Here is a 24,604-nt window from a genome sequence, read left to right on the forward strand (position 1 = left end):
TATGTAATTCCCTTTCTTGGAATGAACTCCTAATGAATTTTTAAAGTGTGTTGTGATCATTGTTACAGAACAGCTTTTCAGAAACATTTTGAACCAGGCCTCCTTGAGACCAAGTCAAGTTGTTTTTCCTTTTGTGGGTTCTCTGTCCAGCTGTACTGTGCAGCAGAAGGATGTCTTGTTACATCTCAGTGTGACAGTTTGCTGCCTGTGTAAGGGTAACACGTTTCCCATTAGTACATTTCCTGCTGTCATGGTTTCACTGATCTTGCTCAGCATACCCTAGTTGCTTCCTGTCCTGCTGAGGCAGTTAGTAATACTATTCTAATGCTAGAATTGTAAAACCTGTATAGGGTGAATATAATCTGTAGGGATTTGGTGCAAGCAGCAGCTTACTCCCACACATGCTGGTGCCTGTTGTCCTAGAACATCTTCACCTGAAGAAAATGGGATCATGTCTACTGCAGACTGTCATGGCATCGTTCAGATGCATGAGAGGAATGCTTCTGGAGGTTTTTGTATGTGTATTTCTAGCCTGGTCTTGAGCTGTTAGCACTGAACCCTGCCTTGGACCTGGAGCCTTCATTAGCGCAGCTCTTACTCCTTCTCTGTGCATTTACCTGCTGTCTTTGAGCAACGTCTTCCATTCTGGGCACAGGATCAAGAAACTAACATCTCAATAGACAAAGAGCCATCTTGACCTGCTGTTGGACAGGTTTATTTATAATAACTTTTATTTCCTGCTAACGATGGGAAAGCAAACCCCATCCTGATGATATTTACATCTCTGAAGATACAGTTATTACATGAATAATAAGAGAATTGGGGTGACAGGGAAGGAAGTGGCTGTGTGAGAGAGCACTGGGGTAATTAAATGTTTTCACTACCCCTTATAAGAGGAAATATTTTCAGCTGTCATCTTAGCCATGGTAGAGTTCAGAGCCACTTGATGGATTGAATTAAAGCATGGTGACAGCCCAATCTGATGCACAGGCATCTCCTTTAACTCTTGCAGAGCAAAGCTGTAGCTTCAGTTTAAACAACTCAAGGCTAGACTCTGTTTGTAAGCCTTTCTAAAGCTCAGATTTGATGCAAGGGCTCTGTATCAAGGAGCTAAATAACAGCCCATAGCGGTGTTTGTAACAGATAGTAGATGTGTGGATTCCTGTCTTACCTCACCCTGATCCAAACTCTGTTGTGCCTTCACCTCTACCTAGAGGAGGCTATAATCAATTTGCTACGTTGCCTAAAGGCACCTCTTGGTGGCCACTCATTTATTAATCAGGCCCTCAAACAGAATGATGACTTTGCAGATTTCTTGTTACACTTCATGATTTGAAAGGCTTAATTAGTAGACAATATCTCTGCAGGATTAGAAGTGTACTGATTGTCTAGCCTCATACAAAGCAGCCTTAGGTTAAACCTCTGAGGTATTTTTTCCTCATTCAATACACAAACTAGTATTTAGAGAGGGAATTAAATAGTAAAGACTGAAGTAAATTAAGCTGGGCATCATAATTGCATTCCTTATCAAGCAGACTCTGAGGAGTGTATGCATCAGTTTCCAGCTGGTCACATCCAGGAATGTGTCTTCATTGCTGTGAATGGTTTACTGTACAGTTATGTCCATGAGCTCTGAATTATTCTGGACAGAAGCAGAACAGAGAATTAAAGGAGTTATTTGTGAGCACACACACACACGTTTTGTCACTCTTCAGAGGCTTCTCCCAGATGACCTTATTTGTGGGAAGAACCAGTGCATGCAAACAGCTCAAGCTTGGCAGAAGGGGTAAGTAAGAGAGATGCTGAAATGCCATGCTTTCCCAGCTGAATCCACAGCCATGATTTATGTAGAGTTCTTCTGGTACAAATCTAAATGTCTTTCTCCCTCCTTCCAAATACACACTCTTCACACCCTTTTAAATCGTGCTGACTAGAGATGGACAGGATTAACTTCTATGAGACAGGCTAAGAGGAAGTTGATTCATACAGGAAAGCTAGCATTTGTATGAATAAAGGTATTGCCAGGAACGGACTGGTAGGCTGTCTGCTGGCTGTCTCCCAGGGCTGGCAAGAATTAGAGCGTATTTCAAGTTCCAGGTGACTATTTTCAGGAGTGAGGGATGGAGAAAACTAAAGACTCCCTCACATCTTCTATTTGATACAGTGAGAGGGGAAATATGAGATGTCCCAGGGATCTAGAGGCAGGATCTACTCCCTGGGAGGGACATTTGTCTGTCTTTATTCTACCTTAGACACTCAAGCACACTATTTCAGATGGCTTTAAAAGGCTGCTCTGAGTTGCTGCAAGCAGCTATGGATTGCCTGGTTCCCTGTTGTCCAAAAGGGCATTTGAGTTCTGCTGGATATGCTGATAAACTTGCCATGAGATCAGTGCGTGTGCAAGGGCACAGGCCAGGGCTGGCAGACCAGGAAGGCTTTCTGGGGAACCATCACCTAGGGCTTCACATCACTCATGGTCTCTCCCTTCAGAGTAATGCAGAGCTTTTTCCCTTCTCTCATTGACAGCAACGGGACTTAGCTTTGCTGCGGGAGAACCTTCAAACTGCTTGTTCAGTGTACCTCAGAAGCAGTGTGTGGCATGGAGAACTGAACAGGCAGGGAACGATACTCACCAGAGCATAGGGAGATGAAAGGAGGAAAAATATTTACATGAGCTTAGCCAGGGTGCTGGGAAAGCCTTCTAAGTGACTGCTGTTGATTTCCTGAGGCCTGTGAAAGAGAATAGAGTTGGACAGTCAGGGCATAATTTGGGCTTGAGAGAAAAATTCTCTTTCCGCTGCTATTTTATTGAACTCTATGCAATGAGGAGACAAAACAGTGACATGGTACTTCATGTGGTGTGGGCTGGCTCAGGGCAGGCTGTTCCTTCTCTGCACCCTGCTTGCCCATGTAAGGGAAGGAATGGGTTATGTGGGCAGATAGGAGCTTTGTTTCCTCCTGGAGTGTACCTGAAGGATAACACTTAATCCAGCAGCTTCACTTCTGGAAATGAAACAGCAATAAGAGCCTTGTCTTATTCCTGCTGTGAGCAGATAATGAAGCCGTTCCCACCTACCTTTGATTCTGTAAAATTGCTCCCAGGAAGTCCCTTAATACCATCTGTTGGTGGTAGCGGCTGTCCATCAAGATGCTGTCAGACTGGCGCCTTGTCAGAAACTCATGCACCCCTTCCCCTGGGCTGCTCTCACTGCTTCTGTTATGCAAAGAGAGGAACCGGTGTTAGCAATGCTTTCTGAAGAGCTTGGTGCTATTTGCAGGGCTTTTCAGTTCCTCACTCAAATAGTGGCTCAGGTGGAGCAGCAGGGCAAGGGAACCAGCTGGGCTTCAGCCTGGGGCCATTCTGTGTCAGTAAGAAATTGGTCAGCTGTATTTGCTCCTGTGTTAGAAGAGAGATCAGAGCTGGCTTGCATCTGACTGGCTGGTCTTATTTAGCGGCAGTAACTGCTCTGCCTAGGCAAAGCTACAGGAGTGGTAGTGGGGAGGCTGTTTTTTGTGTTCAGGCTGGGGCCAGGAATTCCTACCAGCAAATGATATGATCATTGCAACTATTGTCCATAAAGATTATTGCTTGTTGCTGGCAAGGTAGAGATCGCAGGTGACCTGACACTGATAGCCTGGGAGGGAAGGATTAATTATGCTGCTTAATAATAGCTGTGATTAGGAGAATCCTAGAAATTGGAGGTGTAGGATGCCCTTAAGTGTGGGGAACAGCAGGAGAGGCTGCTTTTGTTGCAGAGGATGGCAATTCCTTATTTTCCTACATGCACAAAAGAAACTGCCTAGTGTAATAAGCAAAACATTAGCCCTAGGACAGCAGGATGATGTGGCTTACCCAAGCCGCTTGCCAATAATGGTCTGTAAGAATTTCCGTGCAGAAATCTGCCCCAGGAATTTCCGGTAGTTGTCAGTGAATATGGCATCAGCGTGACGCTGCATCCTAAAGGTGAAAAACGAGCACAAGGTGTGCTCACTGAACTAGTAATTTGAACCTTCTGGGTAAGAAATGGATGTTTCAGATGTCAAAATAAACCAGAGGTCACACTGAGATCAGGGGCAGATAACCATAAAATAAATGCTTTGGTATTGGACTGCTCCAGTGTTGGAGGGTAAAAGGTTTGGGAGGAGTTCAGTCCCAACAGGGAGGCAGTAGGCAAAACAAAATACTACGTACTGTTCTTCAGTATCTGTACTAAAAAAAAAAAAAAAAAACAACAACAACAACAAAAAAAACTGATGAGACGTGCCTGAAAAGTAAAAGTGAAGTCAGAGAACCAGTGGGAAGGAGGAGACCCACAGGGCTGGGAAGGTTCTCTGGGACAGGAGTGAAAGAAGCCTCTGGCAGCTCCAACCTGTGCTTGTACCCAGGCTCCAGAAAACCCTCATGCAGGGGAAGCATAAGCTACTGCATGGTCCCCGCTGGTACAAGGATGAATCCTCTGTACAAACCTTTTCTCGGTGGGGTCTGTTAGCAAACCCTCCTCATCCTGTTCCTCCACTGAGGGGCTATGGCTCTGCAATGGGCCGTTGTCCTGTAGCTGGAAGTTCATGGCCTTGCCAGCAGCAGGCCCTGGATTGTACCTGTAAGAAAAAACAACGGCACACCACTTAGCAGGCTCAAACATCGGTCAGTGATCAATCTTCTTGACCTGCACTCCTTGTTCTCCTGTTTTTTCTCTCTTCTCTTGCCATCTGCAGCTAATTGGTAACAAGTTTTGTCTGTCATTCTTCCCAGCTAGAAACTGCCTTGGTGCTATTTCAGCAGTGAAAAGATATTTAGCAAAGCTGTCTCAAGTGCATTTCCCCTTCGCTGAGCTCCCAGCATTCCCAAGCAAAACTCCACTGATTCCAGTATCCCTATGCCATGGCTTCATCACAGAGGTAAAGCATTTTCCATGGGATGTTGCAAATCCACTTTACAGAACCCGACGCTCAATTTTGTGCATCCATGAATTTGTGACGATAGGAAGTAATACTAACTTTCAACAGTCAACAAGGAAATACTTGACATGTTAATAGCTCTTGTGTTCGTGCACTGAAATATCTGCAGTTGTGATTTCAGTGCAAGTGGCCTGGAGAGACAATTTTTTAATCAGTGGTGGAGCTGGTAGTGCTGGCTGCTCTGGAGATTACCAGATTTCCCTTTATAAGACCCAGCATTCAACTCCAAAACCAACTGTTTGAACTGAAATATTCCATGCCAGCTGTCTGCCTTCTTTGGCAAGCACCCTTAGGCTAGCAGCGTTCCCAAAAAGGAAGCCACAGAAAGGAAATAAGTTTACCAGTGCATATACAGTTCATCTGTCTTTCAGTTTGGCAGGTGCTTATTTTGCAGCAGGAGTGAGAACTGCAGCCAGGCTGCTGTGTGTGGAAGCAGCGGCGGAAGGGGTGAAGAGCTGAGGAGAGCCCTGAAAAGCAGAGCTGGCTGCTTTTTGCTAACCCAGATACCTCCCCAATTTTCCTAAACCTAGAGCAGGCCACGTGCCCAGTGCTGGCTTCACTTCACTTAAAAGAAGATCCCAGGCTGTGTGTTTGCACCCTCTTTGCAGAGGTACAGACAGTTATGTCAGCCCTCACATGTGCGAAGAGGAAGGCTTGGGAACCACCTCGGGGCTCTGCCCACACTCGGGGTGTCAGTGAGGGACCGTGAGCCATGCCGCAGGGTGCCGGTCACCCCATAAGACCGGCCAGTGGGAACCACCAAGTCCTGCAGCGTCACAAGACTGTTGCAGTGAGGGCAACAGCAGCTAAGGCAAGGACATCTTCCTCTTCTCCCAGGTGGAGGGGCAGGGAAGCCTGTCCTCGCTGGGGTCCGAAGTGGTGTCTGTAAGGAAAGATTGTGTGGCCCAGCCTCCAGCTGCTGTGCTGGAAACTGAGCCAGGGGAGTGGGCAACATACCCATGATAGCAGGGGGGCTCAGGCCGGGGCTGAATGAGCAGGCGGGGCATAGGGAGCGTTTTGTCGGTCAGCAGTGAAGTATCTCATCGGTGGTAAATGACTGGGAAATGTTCCTGTTGTTAGTCTTGTTATTAAACACTTAGGCTTGAGAGATGAGGCAAGTATTTGTCAGCCTACCTGAGAGCTGGGTGGAGAGGAGAGGAGATGGAGCATGCGACTAAATGCAGGAACAGGAGCAGGGTGGCCTTATCCAGCATCTTCCACCCTTTGGAGTCACCTGAAATGCAGCGCAATCGGAGTCAGCGGCCGTCATGTGGTCAGAGCCAACCACCCTGCACACAGAGCCTGGAGGGGAGGCTAAATGCCTCCTTCGTTCTTGCTTCTCATTAGCACGAATGGCCTGGAAATGTGCCTCTGTGTCTGCAATTACGGCACTTCACGGGTGCTTCCCAGTGCAGGACTTCCCCAGGGAGGGCAGTTTCTGCAGGTAATGGCTCTGTGTGCCCCTGCTTCTCCACAGGAGCTGGGTGTCTCCCTTGGGTCAGGGCTGAGGTCAGCAGGGCTTCACCCCATGGGGTGACCTACCCCTCTGATGCAGTTCAAGGAGAGCTTGTGGGCTGCGGCGAGCCCCAGGACCAGCCGCAAGGGCTGTTCAATAGCAGTATAACAGCACCTGGATGCTGGAAGAGAGCAGTTAGCAGGGGCTGCTGAAGGCACCTTCTGCCCGCTGCCAGCCCAGCACTGCCTGTGATGGGACCATCACTGTTTCCCATCTGCACCTGGTCCTTGGGCCCTCTCCTGCCCTCAGCTCTCCTGGGGATGTCCATCCATGTTGCTATGGCACAGGTAAGCACGTAACAACTGACTGAGCTGCCTTGCCCCAAATCCAAAAACTATGGACTGATGGTTCTGATGGAGAACATCAACAGTGAACTCCGATTTACTGCTCAGACATATCTGGCCACCTTCCTGAATGTGGATCAGAAAAGTGGGGAGGTCTGATTCAGGACTGGTGTTGACCTCATGCAAGTGGTGCTGATCTGACACCATGAAAGTTAATAACAGAATTACCAGCAGCGTCATAAGTTCACGGGCAGGCAGTGGGCAAGACGGTGCATTCACAAACAGGGTTTCTTATCACAAGCTCTTTCTCAGCCCAGCTTCTTGTTTCCAGCTGCTCGCGCTCCCAGCCCACAGGCCTGGGGAGCCAGGAGCAGCTTCCCTATCTGTTTCCTTATGGAGAAGCAGTTGGTCCTAACTCAGAAGAGAGCTGACTTCTTGCAAATGCAAGGGTGGCATCCATTCCCTCTGAAACCTGCTGTTTTTCAAAAATCACTTATGTCACAGAGAAAGCTGTGCAATGCCCAGAAGAAACAAAAGATTGACTTTGGGAGAGGATTACAGGGCTCCTGGGTTTAGGAGCAAATTTCCTGTCTTTTTTGTCATTTTCTGTTGAACTCAGAAAAAGCATGTGCCTTTTGTGCCTAGAATATCTCCGGACAAGTCCCAAATCGGATCTTGCTCTAGAAAGAGCATATGATCTAAAGAGTCTGAGAGAAGGTAGCAGGAGACTGCAGCACCAGCCTCTGTGGAAAGTGCCAACCGGCAGATGTATTCAGTACCAGGAAAGCTGCTAGGAGAGCTGAGAAGTGAAATGAAATGAATGTAAATGAAAAGAAAGCCTAGCCCAATGTTGTCCGCTTCCCTCGTTTCTTCCTAGGATATAGCCCTGATCACCACTTTCTTTCTGTGTCTGGTTTCTCTTTTTCAGCTCTAGGTTTTCTTCTAGATTCTGTTTCCATCCCTTTGAGCATGTTTGTTTGGTTTTCACTGCTATTAGTTTCTTTTTGATGACTTTTTCATTTCAGATTCTGCCCTTCTTTCCCTCTTTTGCTTTGTCTTCTCTCCCTTCTCTATGGTCTGTTTCTCCTCTTTTTGGATATTTCTGTCTCCCTTTTTCCTTTGGGAAGGTGCCTGAAATGAAAGTCCTACTCCCCTTCCCAGAGGTGTCTGCTATTTCAGAAGAGAAGCCGAAGAATTTGTCACCCTGCATACAGGCAGCTTGACAGCTCTGCAAAATTTTGCCACCTTTTAAATTCTCCTGAGGTTAGGTTCACCTTCTTATTTTCCATTCTGGCAGCATGTGAAAAAATAATTGATAAATAAATTCCCCTTAAGATAAAAAGCTTTTAATGCTACTCCAACAGATAAAGCACAATAGCTTCATTCCATCCTGTGCAATGTTAACACAGCAGTATTTGTGAAAATGATGTTGGGAGATGAGATCAGGTTTCAGAAACAGTAAGAAATTGAGTTATCTGATCAGTCTTAAAAATACCCCTATGTGCATGCAATGAAGCCTTTATTGTACATTCAGTTTTATAAAGTTCAGACTTTTATATTGTGAAATATCACATTAGAAAAGCAGAAATCCTTTCAAGCAGCTTATTCTGCCTTGTTGTAGCTGGCTTCGCGTTATCCATAACACACGATTTTATTTCTCCTCGCACTTTGGTTTGGCTCAGACACAATTTTATTGATGGGTGCGTAAAACAGCGATCATTTTCCAGAGTAAAAGGAACTCATATCAGTATCGCAAAAGAGGTAATCTGTGCTGCATCTAATGTGTTTTTACAAGGCTCATCCATAGTATCGTTCTATTGATTTACTCTTATTCTGTAGTTCAGTTATTGCTTCATTCTCTAACTTGGTTCAAAAAATCTCTTACGGTTGGTGCAAAGGGTATTGTATCTGGCACAACTAATTATTACTGATGCCAGCTTTGATTGCATTTCAGTATGATTTAATTGTTCCCAATTTCCAAATGGACATTATCTTGTTAAACCCACATGCAGAGGCTCACACTTACCGTTCCCTTAGGAAAGAAGCTCTTCCCAGACCAGCTGCTGCTCAGGTGTTTCCTTCCCCTGTTGCGAATACAACTTCTTTTTCTCTACTGCTGCTTCCGTGAACTCTGCTGGATCCGTCCCCCCACTCTGTATCTGGACAGGCTCCCGGGAAGCGTGCCAAGGAGGACGCTGTCAGATATCCCCCCAACCGTCCTCTAGCTGCCAGCGAGGTGCATCTCCTCTTTTTATACCTGTGCTCCCTCCGGAGTCCTGTGGGCTTCTGAACGTCAGAGAATCAATTATCCTCCTGGATTTCAAAGGGCTGTGTTTAGCATCCTCTTTTTTTGTGTGTGCAAGGACGCAGGCGGGCAGGTTGCGGGGAGGGGGTTTTGCCTGTTGTTGAGGGTCATTTGCATGTTTTCTCTCTGTTTTCCAAAGAGTGAAGAGCAAATAACAACAACAATAACCTGGCACAATGAATGACAAATTTGCTTTGCAGAGTAAACTTCTCTTTCCCTTTAGAACTGCATTTTTCCTTCTACCCCACAATGACACAGTTAACCATTAATACTTTCCCACACTGCCTGCTCAGGAAGGTTTATCTCTTTGCCATTTTCTTTTTCTTCTGATTATCAGCCTTTTCCTCCTTCTTTGTTACTCGCATCTGCTAGCACTAGCAGGGCAGTTCATGCTTCAGTCCCCCGCAAACATCACAGCTTCACATCAAGCACGGGGGGCAGCTGGAGAGCCTTGCTCTGTGCATGTGTATTGGAAAACAGTAAGGGTCGTCTTCAGGCTCCTGCCTCCCTGGCAGCTCTTTGCGTTCCTGAAACAAGGTTTAGGGAACTTCTGTTAAAAAATGCATAGCTTTGAAGTCAAGAAGACCAGGACAGTTCAGAGGAGTTAAAAATGAGGTACCAGTATAAATTCCACCTGCTGGTTTTTTAGTAAGGACTTACAATGCCTGGAATTGATGGGACCCAGCCCTTCCTGTCTTGGGGCTTGTGAGACTCGATGCTCAGAAGAAACTTCAGCAGGTGAGATGACTCACACCAGCCTGCTGCAGAAAACCTTTGCCTTGCACCAGAGCACTTGTCCCAGCTGTCACTGGGTTTCAGGGGAGGTCAGTTCATCCGGTGTGCATGTGTGTAACTGTGCGTGCAGGGGGTCAGAAGCATCCAGCACTGGCCTCTTGACCATTGATTCTTTGCTTCTTGTTGCAGTGAGAAATTAATGTGGTGATTATGGCTCAATATCCTCCTTCCAAAATGTGGGTCTCAGTAAGCAGTGACCCAACAGCCAGGAAGGTGTGAGTGTGCTCAGAAAACCGAATGGCTCCATGGTGTTGACTAACAAATCCTCTCTATCTAGAAAAACGTGCATTGTTACCTTCAGGCTCTCCCAGATGCTCCAAGGGTTCATGTTCCCTTCAGTATCAAGTCAGGGCCAGGCCAATTTACAGAGGAATCAATAAAAGGGTTGAACAGACCAAAGCAGGAGTTGGAGCTGTCCCTGAACTGAGCAGCTGACAAGGGGCCTTCAGTGTTATCGAGAAACAAGACAACTATTTGAGGAGAAGCAAGAAAAACTACTATCTTCCCTCCAGATGTAAAGAGAAGAAGAAATGGCACTAGCCTGTTCATGAGGAGACAATCTGCCATGCAATTCAGCAAGACTGATGTATGTCATCTCTACTCGTGAATTGTAGAGAGGCCATTTCTTGGGTAGAACAGTTTTTTAAAAATGACTATGCTGATGCACACTACTGTGCGCTGCCTTGGAGCTGGAAAGGAGTTTTTGCTAGTATTTTTGAAACAATCTGTTTGTGTTCTCTCATGTGTGAGGCCAGTTGCACCAATTTTTCAGCATGACTTATTTTTCTCCCACTGTCTTGGTGCTACGCTGGCTGAACAGATGAATCAGACCACTTTGTTAAACCAGTCCAGAGCCAACGCTAAGTATTTCAAGGTATTATCCTTAGCATGTTCTTGAGGTAATTCCCTATCCGCCTGGCCCATTGCCTTAGACAGAGCTGCTGTAATATACTGGATGATATTTCACAGATCAAGGGGAATCAATATATAACTGACTTGTTTATAGCTGCCTGTTGCCCAGCTTGGATTAGGAGGGTTGTGATCTGCAGTCCCAGCTCAAGCTCACTGCTTTTAAAAAAGGCTATATAAAGCTCCAGTCTCCTAGGGGGCTTGCTTGCCCTGACTGCGTTGGGTTCCTGTCATGTACAGCTGGACCCAGCAGGATTTACGCCACAATAAGCCTTCTTTATCACTTCAGATTAATGGTGCGGGGCAGCAGAGTTTTCTAAAAACCCTCCAGGCTCTTTTGGGGCACTTTAGGAGTTCTTAAACGGTATAAACAGAGCAGCTTTTCTGTCTCCGGGATTTCTTGTCCTAGCTTTATTCAAAGCCTTCATATCTTCCCAGGACCTATAAGGGTCAGTTCTGGAGTTACTTCACCAGAATCCTTGAGCTCTCCCTCTGGCTAGTGAGGCTATTTCAACCTCGAGTCCTATGATATTAAAGAGCTAATGCCTCTGGAGCAAAGCTGGTACAGACAGGATCCAGTGTTTGGAGCTTGTGTTGCATCCATCCATGTTGCAATATATCTCAGACTCAGCTGCCAGCTGTCTTGGTTCTCATGATCATTTTCTTCTCTACGTAGATAGACTTGAAACCCTCTACACACAGCTCTCTACACATTTTATTCTCTGCACAGATAGATTTGATACCCCATGCATGTGCCCGAGGGTGGTTCTGGCTGCTGTTCTGCTTATTCAAAGTGCTGTTCTGTGGCATTCAAAGATAAAAGTAAGTCTAAATGTACTAGATGTGTGAAAGCGTTCTTCATGGGAGCTTCATTTTAGGAGTAATATCATAATAATTTGGTGCAGCAAATGCCAAATTTGCTTTGCAAATGAACAGCTTTTTCTCCTTAGGATATTGCTTGGTCTGTCTCTCCCCACCTCTCTCCTCCTTCCTACTGTAACTAATGTTGTTAGCTTTCTAACTCCAAAACATGAGGTATCTAACATTCAAATTATCTCCTACAGATCACCACTTCAGCCTAGCAATGCTCAGTAGGTAACTGTCTACTTGCCCTCTAAAGCCAAGCTTAAATCAATGTAAGTCCAATAGAAACTACGACCAGGTACTAGCTGCCACAGGTACTTTCTGCAGCTGGAACTGCTGGATTTTGGAGCCACATTCATGTATACCTAATCTTCCTAGGGTCCCTGGGTGAAGCAGATGCTACCTAGTTATATTTCGCTGCCAGTCCTTCGCTGAGGAAGGGTGCAGTCCTAGAGTCCTGCAGAAATTTCCCAGATATTGATTTGCTCTTAGGTTTACTTCCTCCAGCCCCCATGCCATGTTTTAAAAAATTGCGGCTCTCTGTTCCAGGTACATAACACATAGCCCTGGATAAGCTGAGCAGCATGTGAAATGATCCTGCTCACCCTGTGAGGTTGAAACTAATGATAGTAAGAAGCAACCCATCAAATGGCAAAAAACTTCCCTTACTCTCAGTTGTCAAAGGCTCTTCTGCACCTCTCCAAAATGACACAGATGGTAGCTGTTGGTCCTTGGCTTCTTTAATCCCCATCACTCTTGATAGAGCCACACACAACTGTTCTCTGTAGTTTTCTTCTCCCTGGCAAATGCGCTGGTAACTAGCCTATCGCAAATGCCCCAGTGCTAAATTAAACAGAACTGACTAAAAAGATTTGGAGCTATATTTTCTGCTTAAGTTTGTCATCTTAGAGGTAGGATGGGACATATACTTTTGGTTCAAATGTCTTATCCCAAGTGGCAGAGCTAAGGCACATTATAAGTTAACCATCAATCACTTAATTACATTGTTGATGACGGGTACGTACACAGTACCTTTCATTCCAAAGTTCCTCGAATGCAAAAATGCAATTATTTCAGTGAAAGCAAGAAAATAAGGAGATGAGAAAAAAAAGGGGGGAGGGGGTTGGCCAGTGCTACCTTTTAGTTCTAAGGAAGAAACAGAGAACCCAAAGCTTAAACACAGCAGGTGGGATGAGAATTGCTCTGTACGTACTTGGTTTTTCCACTTTGGCAGAATAAAGTGCTGGGATTTGGATCTTCAGAGACTCCAAACTTAATCTATTGAACATCAGTAGATTTCCCGGAGCGAAATTTCCCTTGAGGACTTTGGATTGGTAGGAAGCTGAATACAGACATTTATCAAAATAATCTCTTTTGAGAAAAAGTCCCTATGGATGAGAGCACAGTTTGCGCTATGAGAATGAGACTGAAGCAAGGGATCGGATTAAAAATAGACAAAATAAATCAGTAATACAAACTGTACAAGAAAGTGCTAGTAGGAAGGACTGTCTCATAGAGTTAAAAGCCTGTTTGAAAAGGCTACGTATCACTGAGACTACAATAGACCGAATGGCACCAGCCTGCGAGATGTGTATCTGTCAGGAGGCCTGATGTGCTCTGCGGGTGAGATCCATTTATAGAGCTAGTACCTGTCTGGCTCTGTTTACTTCTTAGCAGAACTGCAGGAGCGTTTCAGCATCGCCCAAGTGAACTGCCAAGAGTTTCAGCCAGATGTCAGCATGTTACAGCCAGCTGTAGGCTTGAGAGTTACTGGTTCCTGAATTTCTGGCTCTCTAGATACCACCTGCCCTTCCTACCCAGGCAGACAGCTCGGATGCCAGCAGCAAATCTCAGGGAATTAAGGCATTCGCCCTTGGTCTTCCACTGCCATTTCAGCTTGGGAAGGAGGCTTGGCTAGAAGGTCACGCAGCACACCACGGCCGGAGCCAGGGAGCGAGGAGAGCTGCGTCGGCCCAGCTCTGTCGCTGACTCGCAGTGCCCAGGCTCGCTTCCCTACAAGGGCCTTCAGCTGCTGCTTCTTGGCTGCGAGCTGCCCCGCTCGAGGGCCTCGCTCCTGTGTTTTGGAAGCACTGACAGCGCCAGGCTTCGGGATGGAGAGGCAGTGGAGGAGAGGGTCCGTGGACACCCACCCCCTGCTCAGAGAGCTCCAGGAACTTCCCAATGGAAATCCCCCCCATCAGCAGGCTGGAGACTGGCATGGGTAATCTTTGTGACTTGGCTTCCCTTTGGCATCCAAATGCTGCTATTACTGTGCACCGCCAGAAAGCACTTGGAGAGCTTCTGGTGAAAAACGGCATTTGAGTGAAATGTGTTACTGATACCTAAAAAGTAAAATGTAGTTTATGAACAGGGAGCGAGGACAGCCACATTTCCAATAAGGGCTGAAAAACTAAAGTAGTTAGACTTAGTTTTTCCCTGCCTAATAATAATACAAAACCTGAAGATAAAAAGACCTCAGTGTGCAATGCTATGGCACATATACAAGGTATGGTAATAAATAGATCTTACTGCAAATCCCTGTGAAGTCACACAGGAAATACTGCAATGCAAACCAAAGAAGAAATTTAGGAATAAATAAAAAAGCTAAAGATGATTTGCACCTGGTGAAAGACTTCATTGCTGAGCTCCATCTCTGCTTAGAATGGCATGCTGATAAAATTGCCATTTGCAGTTGTTGAATCGATTTTAGCTTTGAAACACACTCAAATACTCACTCCTACAAATAGCTTCCTTTTTTAAAATTTTCAGATCAACTCAAACGAGTGCACCAGCGTGGTGCAGGTAGGAGGTATGCACCAAAGTGGGCTAATGGCACCACCTGCTTGCTGTTCAGAGGCTGAGTGTCGCTGTGCAGAGCCGGGCAGCCCTATCAAAGTGTTCGATAGTTTCTAAAGGGCAACTAGTGGGAGAGGGAGAGGGTAGGAGCTGCTTAGAAGCTGCAGATTTCATCTTCCTATTTCTACTTAAAATATCTAGTGCAATTTGGGGGGGGGGGCAGGTGAGGAGGAGCAAGAAAGATCTTTAACCTGGAAACCCACAGTATGGGCTGCAATGTGACTGTGTATTTTACCCTTTGCCTGCCAGCTTCAAACTGTGGGGACCAGAGCCTCTGGGAAGGTATTTGTGGGCAGCACCACCAAATTCAGCCTACTGTTAGCACCGGCAAGGATATAATCTGGCCTTCTAATCTGTATTGATAGGATCTCTTTTGACATTCGCTTTCACAAGAATTATTTCTCTATTCTCAGTGTTTTTGTGTCCTAAATAGTCTGTGTTTGGGACTCAAAGGGCAGAATTTATTGGCTTCCCTGAGCTCTGGGTTTAACCCTTACCCAGGGGTAGCAACAGCTCTGTTACTTATTTAAGAGTGTTTTTTTCCTTAGGTCTTTTAAGATAGAAATTCTTCGGCCAGGTGCCGCTGGCCTCTGTAACTCACAGCCTTATGCATTCTCCAACTGTCTGTAAAGTCTTCTGCATTAATACCAGTTTAATTCAAATGCTTGGAAACAGCCTGGCAAATCCTTTTATTACAAATGCCATGCCTTACCCCTTCAGTGGATACCTAACTGATGACAGGAAAACCTAATCAGTTTTCCCCAAAGGACTCGGGCTCTCTAACAAGAAGCCTCTCCAGCAAAACTAACCTGGCATTACTGGTATTTCAGGGCTAGAAAAAGGGCAAAACAAATCGGACTCTTTAAATACAGAAGCCAAACAGAGCACAAGACGTTTCTCCCCTTGCAGCTCGGCTTCTCAGGACATCTCCATTTCACAGCGGGACACTGAATCCGGACAGGAGGGAAAAAACCTCTCCCCTGCGAGGATCACAGCGACTCCGCCGGTTTAGGCAGCGTGGGGAGCCAGGCGGCCCCACGGCGGCTTTCGGGAGGGCTGGCGGGGCGGCAGGAACGGGGCCGGGGAGCCGCCGCCGCCCCGCGCAGGCCGCCTCTGGCAACGCGGGGCCCCGGGCGGTTGCTAGGGACGGGAGGGGGAAGCGCTTCCGGCCGGGCGGGAGTCACTTCCGGGTGGCGCCGGGGCCTGGGCGGTGGAGCGGGGCCGGGCCGTGAGTATCGGCGAGGAGGATCCGCGGGGCCGGGGAGGCTCCGGGCCTGGGCGCGGTGCTGGGGCGGTGGGGGTGGGCCCGGGGCTGGAGGAGCGGCGGCAGGGCGCGGGGGCTGCGGGGGCGACGCACCGGGGCGCTGGCGAGGGGCGGTCGGGGGCTGGGGCCTGCTGGAGGGCGCTTCTGCCGGGAGGGCAGAGGCGGCGGTTTCGGCGTCGCCTGGGCTGCGCGGGGGCGCAGGAGAAGCCTCGCTTGCTTGGTGGCAATCTGCCCTGCGCCCGATGGCGAAGGGGGAGGTGCAGGACAACCCCCGCCGTCCCCTACGCTCCTCTCTGCTACGGTCGAGAGCCAGGGAAGAAACAGCACGGACTTGTCTCCTTGAGAGGGGATGATGAACTCTGGGCGCTCTGGGACTGTGCAGCTGCTTTTCATTGCAGCCCCCAGGCACAACTGTCAAGCTTGGCCTCAGCCCCCCGTAAACCCACCAGTGGGCTTTTAAACACCAATGGCCTCATTTTGAGACATGCTGAGCATACGCAAATCCCACTGAAGCCAGCACGAGGTGCCCGGTTTCCATCCAGACACCTAGGTAATTTCAGAAATCCGGTGCCAACTTTTTTTTTCTCATCCTTTGAGAGAGGCTTTCACGTTCTGCACTGATGCTTTTGCTCTTTGTCTCCACCCCAAGAGGAAGCTAATATTTAGTATCTGTAGGGCTCTTGGGACTTTGTCCTGTAATAATTATTTGTATAGTGATAGTCTTGAAGATGCCAGCTGGGAAACACAGGGCAGCAAAAAAAAAAAAAAAAAAAAAAAAAGGTTTGATTCTGTCCTTGCTCTGTTCACCTAGCTAGTTTATGACCCTGATCCTGAAAACATGTGGCTGTTAATCATAGGGCCTGATCCTGCTCCCAGAGGGATAGTTACATCATCCTCCATTGGCATCACTGAGCAAAAAACTGAGCCTGCAGCCATGAGTAGCCTCTTGCTGATTTTGTGTTACAGCTCTGGCTTTGCTGCAGGAAAAAATACTTTTGTGTGGAGGTAGCTAATTTGCTGTAAAACCCTAATAGAGGAAAGACAGAAAAGCTTTACATAATTTAAATCGATTCCTGTATTGTGCTGAAACCGTGGCTTACTTCCACTGGTACATTCCAGTGAGATAGCAAGGCTTGTAGGGAGAGGTGATATCTGTTACTAGAGCAGGTGATTACACTGGGGAGAAAAAAACCAGACAAGCTTCCACGTATATAAGCCCTCTGGGTCTGAAATAGGAGTTTCAGTCTTTAAAACTAAATACAAGTTAAGAATGATTACTTTGCGTGTAACCATGCTAATAGGTTAGACTGACTGAGGGAAAAGGTGGTTGGTACCGGTGGAGAAGAAGGGATGTTAGCAAAGGAAGAGGTGGTGAAATTCTTAGCTTCCCTGAAACAGAAGGAGTCATAATTATCCTCTGTGGAACTGCTGGATGAGCTGCAAGGCAAAACGTAATGAGGTAGTACTTTTGGTGGAAAAATTCATATTTCATGTTTTATATTCACTGCAAAAAGTGGTGTGCCTGACACCGAGCCCGGATTCTCTAGTGTTCAGCTTTGGCCTTTTTAACTCATTTAACTTTGGCCTACTGATTTGCATAAGGTTAAACCCCCTTGAGTTTGCATGTTTGGGCCTTTTGTTAGCCACAGGAGTCTTTTTAAAGCAGGGAAATACTTCTGGTAATATTAGTTCAGCTCCACTGATAACAGCAAAACTAAGGAAGGGGCCTCATGTGAATTGCCTGGTGGTTATGATGACCAGGTGGAGCATGGTGCCCTTAATGTGGTGGTGGCAGCTGGTACCAGGCTGCATGAGAGCTCGTGGTGCTTGTCACATCACTGGGGATTTTTCAGAAGTTACTGCTGCCCTAGGGAGAGGTGAAATAGGAAGAGGGAGAGGAAGGGAGATGTGCAGACTATGGGAACAGGGATTTTTTGTTTTGGTAATATATGCATCAGTTCCCTTTTCTGATTTATTTTTGTGTGTTGGTATTTTGGGTGTATGAATCAAGAGTCTCAATAGGAGTGTGTGCAGAGAAAACCCCAGGGGAGGGATGGAGCAGCATCCCTTCCTGCTCTGTTTGAGGAAGAGGGTGGGCAAGAATGAAGCTTTCAAAAGGCATCCTAGTAAAATAAAAGTCCAGACAAAATACAGTGCAAGAGTGAAACTTACCCTGATTCTGTTTCTTTCCTTAGAATCTGCTGCCTTAGTAGGCTGGGGGAGAGGGGGTGTTAAAGTTAAAAGCAGTTATGGATGAATAACATTTATACATGCTTGCTTAACACCATCATATGTCCAGTGCAACCTTTGGGTCTGCATTGAGACTTCCTGAGCCCGAATAGCATGTATCCTAGCCCAATGGACAGATTCAGCTGCAGCCCTTGCTTATTGGATTTTAAGCAGAATTTGAAAAATGTTTTGTTCTCCTTTTGCTAAAATATGGACCTGGAAGAGGCCTCAAGTGGTCACCTATTCTATCTCCTGATTTGAAGGCAGGATTAAATATACTCGCACCCCATCCCAGGCAAATGTTCATCTGATCCATTTTTCTGAATCACCAGTAACAAGGCTTCTGCGGTCTCTCTGTCCCAGTGGCTGGCTGTCCTTGCAGCTGGGAACTCTTTCCTGTCTTTTTAAAAAGTGTGATACCTAAAATAAGATCCTGTATTTCAGCTGAATTAAAACAAAATAATTGCTACTTGTAACATATATGCCATTTCTTTTAGTGTGTCACCAAATCATATTTTCCTCTTGTGCAACAGCATTGAGTTGTTGATTCACCGTCAAATTTATGAACTGTAGCTCTACTCCAGTTCTACTCTACTCACATTTTACCATCTTTCTGGACTTGGTCACATCTGCAGATTGTAGAAGTTTACTCCTAGCCTGACAAATACAGAGATTTCTTTGGAGAAAATTTCCTGGAGATGGATTACCTTCAACTGAAACGTCCATACAACAAAATCTTGCAAACAAGCTTTAGTAATGTGAGGGATAAGAGGGAACTCTATGTATAAATGAATAGTGTCGATTCAGTAGGTACACACCAGGATGTTTTTTGTTAACTGTGCCCATTGTGTATAAGCACCTAGATACATTTTTCCCTATTAAAATAGACTTGCTCAGATACAGATCGGAAAAACTGAGTAAAACTAATCACAACTGAGTTCTGATGGCATCTCATACTAAATGGATTTCCCTTGTGTGACCTTCTGTGGAGCACTCCAGCAACTCTGGCAGGAGAGTTCCCCATTATTATAGAAAGCTGTTAGTTATTCATAGAGTGAATTGGCAGCTCCATTAATAAAAGATAAAGGAAAGGAGAAAGGATGGTTTTGTGGCTGAGAAACTATCCTGGGACTCGGGAGATCGATATTGAACTCTGCCACAAACTTCCTGTGTGACCATTGCAAGCCACATAGGGCTTAGTGTAACCAGCCGCTAAAGCCTGTGCTTAACTTTAAACATATAACTCATTCTCCTGTCTTCAGCAGCTGTACTTTCTCTGTGGTTTGTTTAGATCAGTTCTAGCAGTTAGTTTTGTACAACATCTAAGATGAGGCTGTGATCACAGCTGAGGTATTCACTCTCTCCTATGACAAAAACCAAAAGTGAAAATCTGTAAGTCATGTCCAAGATCAACTTCAGGGATAAATATATTCTTGCTCATTGAGCTTTTCCCATATTGTTTTGTGGTCAGTACTTTTGTCATATTTTGTTTGGCTTCCCTTTACCTACAAATGGGCTATTACAAGCATCTGAAGACTATTTTCTTAGGTGGTAAAAGACAATCATCCAAACAGAATGCACGTTTCATTTTCCTCTTTGTTACTGATTTTATAGACGGAGGGTATCTTAGAAAAAACTGTCTAGGTTAGTCTGTAATTTTTTCTTAATGGAAAGTAAACAGCAAAAAGTGTGACTCAGTTGCTTTTTTTTTTTCTTTCTTTCTTTTCCTCTTCTAGAATTTGGTCTTCTTGAGAACATTAGTAGAGAAGAAAGGTGCTTACACTATGGCCGCTGAGTTGGATTTCTCTCCACCTGAAATCCCTGAGCCCACATTCTTGGAGAATGTGCTACGCTACGGACTCTTCTTTGGAGCCATTTTCCAGCTTATCTGTGTGTTAGCCATAATCCTGCCAGTTTCAAAGTCCCATAAGACAGTAAGCAGCGCTCTTTAATACTGATATTGATGGGCAGAATCAAAGAAAATAGGATGGGAGGGAACTTGAAGTAGCTAATGGAGAGCCAGTGGTCTGGGATCGGTGATGGTTCCACAGTTCGTTCCCTTTCCTTCCTTTCAGCTCTCCCACCTCCAGCTGGCTTGTGTCTTGTGACTTAACCTCAGATTGGAAAGGCAGGAGCAAATACCTGAGCCAGCGTCTCTGAGTATCAGCCGAAAAGAATGACCTGCGACCTGATGCACTGGCCAGGTGTGCTGAATGTGCATGCTGTTCCTGAGTGCACGCAGGAAAGCTCAGGCTTTGGTCCCAAGCCCACATTGTCATCCTGCGGTTGATCTGCTCCATTAGTTGCCAGGCAGGGTGTCCCCTTTGTAGGAACTGCCTTTGAGGAAATGACCGTGGGCTCCAGTTTGTGTGTGATTCTTGGAAACAAGTTACAGGTAAAATTCCTAGTGTGTTCTGACATCAGGACTGCAGTTTTCAGTATTGACAGCAATCCTGTGCAGGCATGTGCAGGGCCCTTTGCTGCAGTTAGTAAAAGAGAAAGTGAAAGGCTGAGGTGAGCTACAGGGCTTTGATTCCATCTTCCGTTTACTTTAAGTGGAAAATTGGGCCGCAGTGGGGTGATCTGCGTATACCTGGCTTTTGTGGTAAAAAAACCAGCTCTATGTGCTTGGTTAATTTGGGGGGCAGATATATCAGTGCTGGTGATCAGGCAGCAAGTTTGGTGGTTTGATATAGATTTTGTCTGAATGCATATGATATAAATTAGTATTTTCAGTTACAACTCAGCATGGAAAGTTTTGTTTAAAGGCTATCTTTATTGCAGTCTTTGCTCCATCTTGTGCAGAGGAAACCTATAAATCTTCAGCGGTGTATGGGATGAATATTATCTGTCAGTAAAGAAGCTTGTAAGAGAGAAGATGTGTCTAGCCTAGCTGGGGAAAGGAGTGCTTGAGGATTTGAGGATGAGGTACAGAATGAAGGAAAAAGACTGCTGCAGGTGTACTCAGCTCACTGTAGTTTGGCGAGGTTAAAATATTGCAACAGAGAGGGCAGAGAAAGACATTCCTTTGTACCTCAGCCACCACAGTTCATGACCCAATTTTCAGTTTTGACTGCCAGTGAAGATGCATTGATATACTGGGATATTGATGCTGCCCCAGCACAGGCACGTGCCCCCTCCTGCTAGTTGTCCTGCTGCAGAAGCTGCTGCTCCCAGCAGAGAGATGAAGCAGGCAGCTGGGGTTCATGATATTCCGGCACTGAAAGTCTTGCGCTGTTACTCTGCAGCCACCAGAGCCGATCTGTCAGAGTTCATGGTTTTCCCTGATAAATTTACAGGAAATACTGAGTAGCCTGATTCTTGAAAGCTGAAAAGAGTGACAGCTGAAGTTTGAAGTAGGAAGCTGAACGCCAGGCCCCCAATTAAAATGGCAAAGCTTATGGAACTGGTGTTGTTTAAAGCCATTCTTTGATATCCACATGCTGTACTTTTTATTTGCTTCCTGTGTATACTGTCGTCTTGATTTACTGGCTGTATGATTGATTTACAAGACTATAAGCAATGAAAGATATTCTTCCACATCTTGGGGATGATGCTTGAGTGTGGGTGGGATACCAAGGAGCTTCTCTGATTTGAGAGGCTTCAAGCTTTGAAGACTACCTTGGTTTGAACATTAGAAGGCAGCAGTGTTCATCCTATGGTAGCAGCACACACTGCACCCCTGAGTAATGGCTGTGTGTTGCTCCATTTCTCCAGAGCCTGCCAGCTCCCCATGCGTCGATTACAGCCTTTAGAAAGCCAGCCAAGTCTCCTTCCTTGGAAAGCCACACAGATGTGAGTTGTAATAGCCTAGTAGCTTGAGAGACGTTTGAACCAAGCTCCTTGATTAAAAGGATACCGTCAGATGCTTGCCTCCCCCTCCATTATCTGAAGCGCTCTCTTGGAAGCTTGAAACTAGCACGTCTTGCTCTGCCATTTTTTGTGTGTCCTTTTCCAGTTGGCACACTCTGACTGATAGAAACCAAGATGCTAAAGCAATATTTATACTCAAATGCATTTAATGAAAGGAGGCAATCTGCATGTGTGTGCTTTCTCAGATGAGACTGGCTCTGTTCCCTCGTGTTTTTACAAGATAACTAGAGTTTATTTCCCATGGTTGAAATATTATCTGTCGTCTTGCCTGAAGGAAATGAGCAGGGTATCTAAGCGTTCCTTGCTAGACCAGGTGAAGGGAGCTTTGCCTTTAACACCTTTCCTGGACTTTGGGCTTGGTTTAGAAGCTCTGGACTTTGTTCTTAATACCATTTGAGGAAATATTTTTTTGTCTTGCAATCGATAAAGGTTGTCATTTTTCAGAAGTTCCTACTGAATGTTTCTGTGCACACTGATTATACAGTACCTTTCCCTTTTCCAAATCTGAATAGTTTTCATTTAGTGTTGATTTTCTTCCTGCCTTTAAAGCTGGGGTTTGTTTGTTTCTCCAAAGCCTGTTTTGAAGACTTAAGCTTATAATGGCTTCTCTGGTGTATAATGAATGGCTTCTTCTGTGCGTAAACTCATACTCATCAAAAAAAATATGTGGGAGAAGCAGAGATGGTGCTGCTCAAATCGCATTAAACATGGACTCTGTTTGATATAGATATGTTCCAGCAGAGATACCCAGCACTTGCATGTAGACCTGCTGTTTACTTCCTTTGGCTTATACTCAAATTCTCAAGGAGTTTGAGAGGTAAGTTGTGAGCAAATTGCTAAAACTTTACTGACTGACTATTTCTTAATTGATTCTTGTAGGACTCGGACAGTTTTGAGTCTAAGAGTTCAGAGGCAGTGAAGAAGCCAAAAGCAACTGCTCCACAGATGAGCAAGAAACCCAAGAAGGAAACCAAGAAGAAACGATAAAGGCCTTGCAGATGAGCCTCAAAAGACGCAATATCACCTGTAATCAAACTTCCTTGGAGTTGACATCACAGGCAACTAACTATATTAAATGGCTTTCTGGCATTGCCATTCTTTACCTGTCAGGGGACAAGGGAGAGGAGCTTAAGAGTGGATGGGGAGGGCATCTACATAGATTTCTTACAAGCAAAGAGGACTTCATGCATCCAGGACTTCACTCGACATGATTAATGTTTCGGTCATCATCAAAGTGACTTATCTCATGTCTGATGAGTAGAAAGGCTTGTGGTCTTATCTCTTCCACGCTGGTTAGGATTGTATTCAAGTCCCTATGGAAGGTGGAGCGTGGGTTTGCTACTGCAGATACCACTTTTAGTTGTATTTTTGAAGAGGCAGAGGGATCAAATGGATCAAGGATACCACACTACACAGCTTTGTATTCATCTGTATTGTCATCTTATCTGAAATACATAGCTGCATTTTATGGCTTAATAATAATGGCTTTGTTATATTCTTTAATTCTTTGTGAGTGATAACTCATCGGATTCCAGACTGCTCTAGATGAAAGCTGTCATTTCTCCAGCATTGCTACCTCTTTCTTCTCACTGCCCACCCTGTCTCTTCTTTCTGCTTCCAATTTTGAAAGTATGTGTAAAGGATTTCAGGGAGTTGGGACCATGGTGGAACCTGGAATGAATACAGGAATCAGGGAACAATTTGATTATGAAAGGTGCAGAATTTAATGCCCATGGTAATGGGGTGTTCTTGGAAACTTGGGAAGAAAAGCTGCTCTGAGATGGGAGTCTCAGTGTTGCATTTGCCTTGTCTTAAACTTCTTAGCTGTGCTGCTGATTAATCCTCCTGTGAGCTAGCTAGCATGGGCTCCATTTCAACACAGCTTGGGTTTGCTGCATTTGCAAACTCCCTCCCAGCGTTACCTGGTATAGTACTGTGTCTCCTCTCATTGAATTCTTCCTGAAGTTAAATATAATTGTAGCCTGAGGAAATGTGGTATTTTAAAAGCCAAGACATGGTAAGCTGGCTGTGTAGCATGACTACATGGCAAGAGACATGCACACTATGTTCCTTCAGGCTCTGGCTCTCCAGGTCCAGGGACAATCCAGTATTAGATTTAAATATGGCTAGACAGGATGGGAAACAGATAGGTGGTGATGTAGCCACAAAGTCTCTAGGGCAGCTCAAGCTTCCTGATGCCAGCTCACATCTTGGTTTGTTTGATCATGAATGAGTCAGTGGGAGGAGAACTTGCTGTTTTAGGCGTACCCAGGGTTCAGAGGAGCTTTGAAGGGTACTCTCTGTCAAGGCTGCAAGTTTTGCATACATTGACTCCCATCCTCAGTTCACAAATGCCTTGTGAACCCGGATGCAGTAGCAGTGTTGCAGGAGCAAGGGGTGTCCAGAGTTGTGTTGCATATGTTCTCCAACAAGGCAAAGAGCGCATTTACAGGAACCATCATTGTTGAGAAGGCCCAGATTTTCTGTTCCTTCTGGCTTTTGGTGGGTGAGCCAAATTGACGCCTGTTCCAGGTTGATCATAACTTCTCATTGCTTCTCTGCTCCAAGTTCTCTACTTCTCTAATCAGAATGCTGACACCAAGTTTGCACTACTTAAAATCCAGCTTAGAGAGTGCTGCTTTAAATGCAGCCTTTATTTTTTCAGCTACTGTCACGAACACTGCTCGTGGCCAGTGGGGTGACTTGTATTTTTTTTCTTTTAACGCTTCACTGACCAAACAGCCAGGCGG

At 45.7% G+C, this 24,604-nt stretch overlaps 2 protein-coding genes across 3 annotated transcripts; one reads left to right on the forward strand and one right to left on the reverse strand.

Moving 5' to 3' along the window:
• Positions 1 to 1,637: 1,637 nt before the first annotated feature.
• GHRH (growth hormone releasing hormone) lies at positions 1,638 to 6,173 on the reverse strand. Its single transcript, XM_026093031.1, has 6 exons — positions 6,094 to 6,173; positions 4,468 to 4,599; positions 3,854 to 3,958; positions 3,077 to 3,214; positions 2,671 to 2,730; positions 1,638 to 1,641 (listed from the first exon to the last, which is right to left on the reverse strand). Exons 1-6 carry the CDS (start codon positions 6,171 to 6,173, stop codon positions 1,638 to 1,640), a joined length of 519 nt encoding a protein of 172 aa, XP_025948816.1.
• Positions 6,174 to 15,639: 9,466 nt separating this feature from the next.
• MANBAL (mannosidase beta like) lies at positions 15,640 to 23,336 on the forward strand. Of its 2 annotated transcripts, XM_064521430.1 has the most exons (4): positions 15,640 to 15,716; positions 16,151 to 16,302; positions 19,718 to 19,915; positions 22,734 to 23,336. In XM_064521430.1, exons 3-4 carry the CDS (start codon positions 19,766 to 19,768, stop codon positions 22,839 to 22,841), a joined length of 258 nt encoding a protein of 85 aa, XP_064377500.1. In that variant the 5' UTR covers positions 15,640 to 15,716; positions 16,151 to 16,302; positions 19,718 to 19,765; the 3' UTR covers positions 22,842 to 23,336. The 2 variants fall into 2 exon arrangements, with proteins under 2 accessions (XP_064377500.1, XP_025948792.1); XM_026093007.2 differs by lacking the exon at positions 16,151 to 16,302.
• Positions 23,337 to 24,604: the final 1,268 nt, after the last annotated feature.

Source organism: Dromaius novaehollandiae, chromosome 16 (genome assembly GCF_036370855.1).
Source record: "Dromaius novaehollandiae isolate bDroNov1 chromosome 16, bDroNov1.hap1, whole genome shotgun sequence".
In the NCBI taxonomy this organism is placed as follows: domain Eukaryota; kingdom Metazoa; phylum Chordata; class Aves; order Casuariiformes; family Dromaiidae; genus Dromaius; species Dromaius novaehollandiae.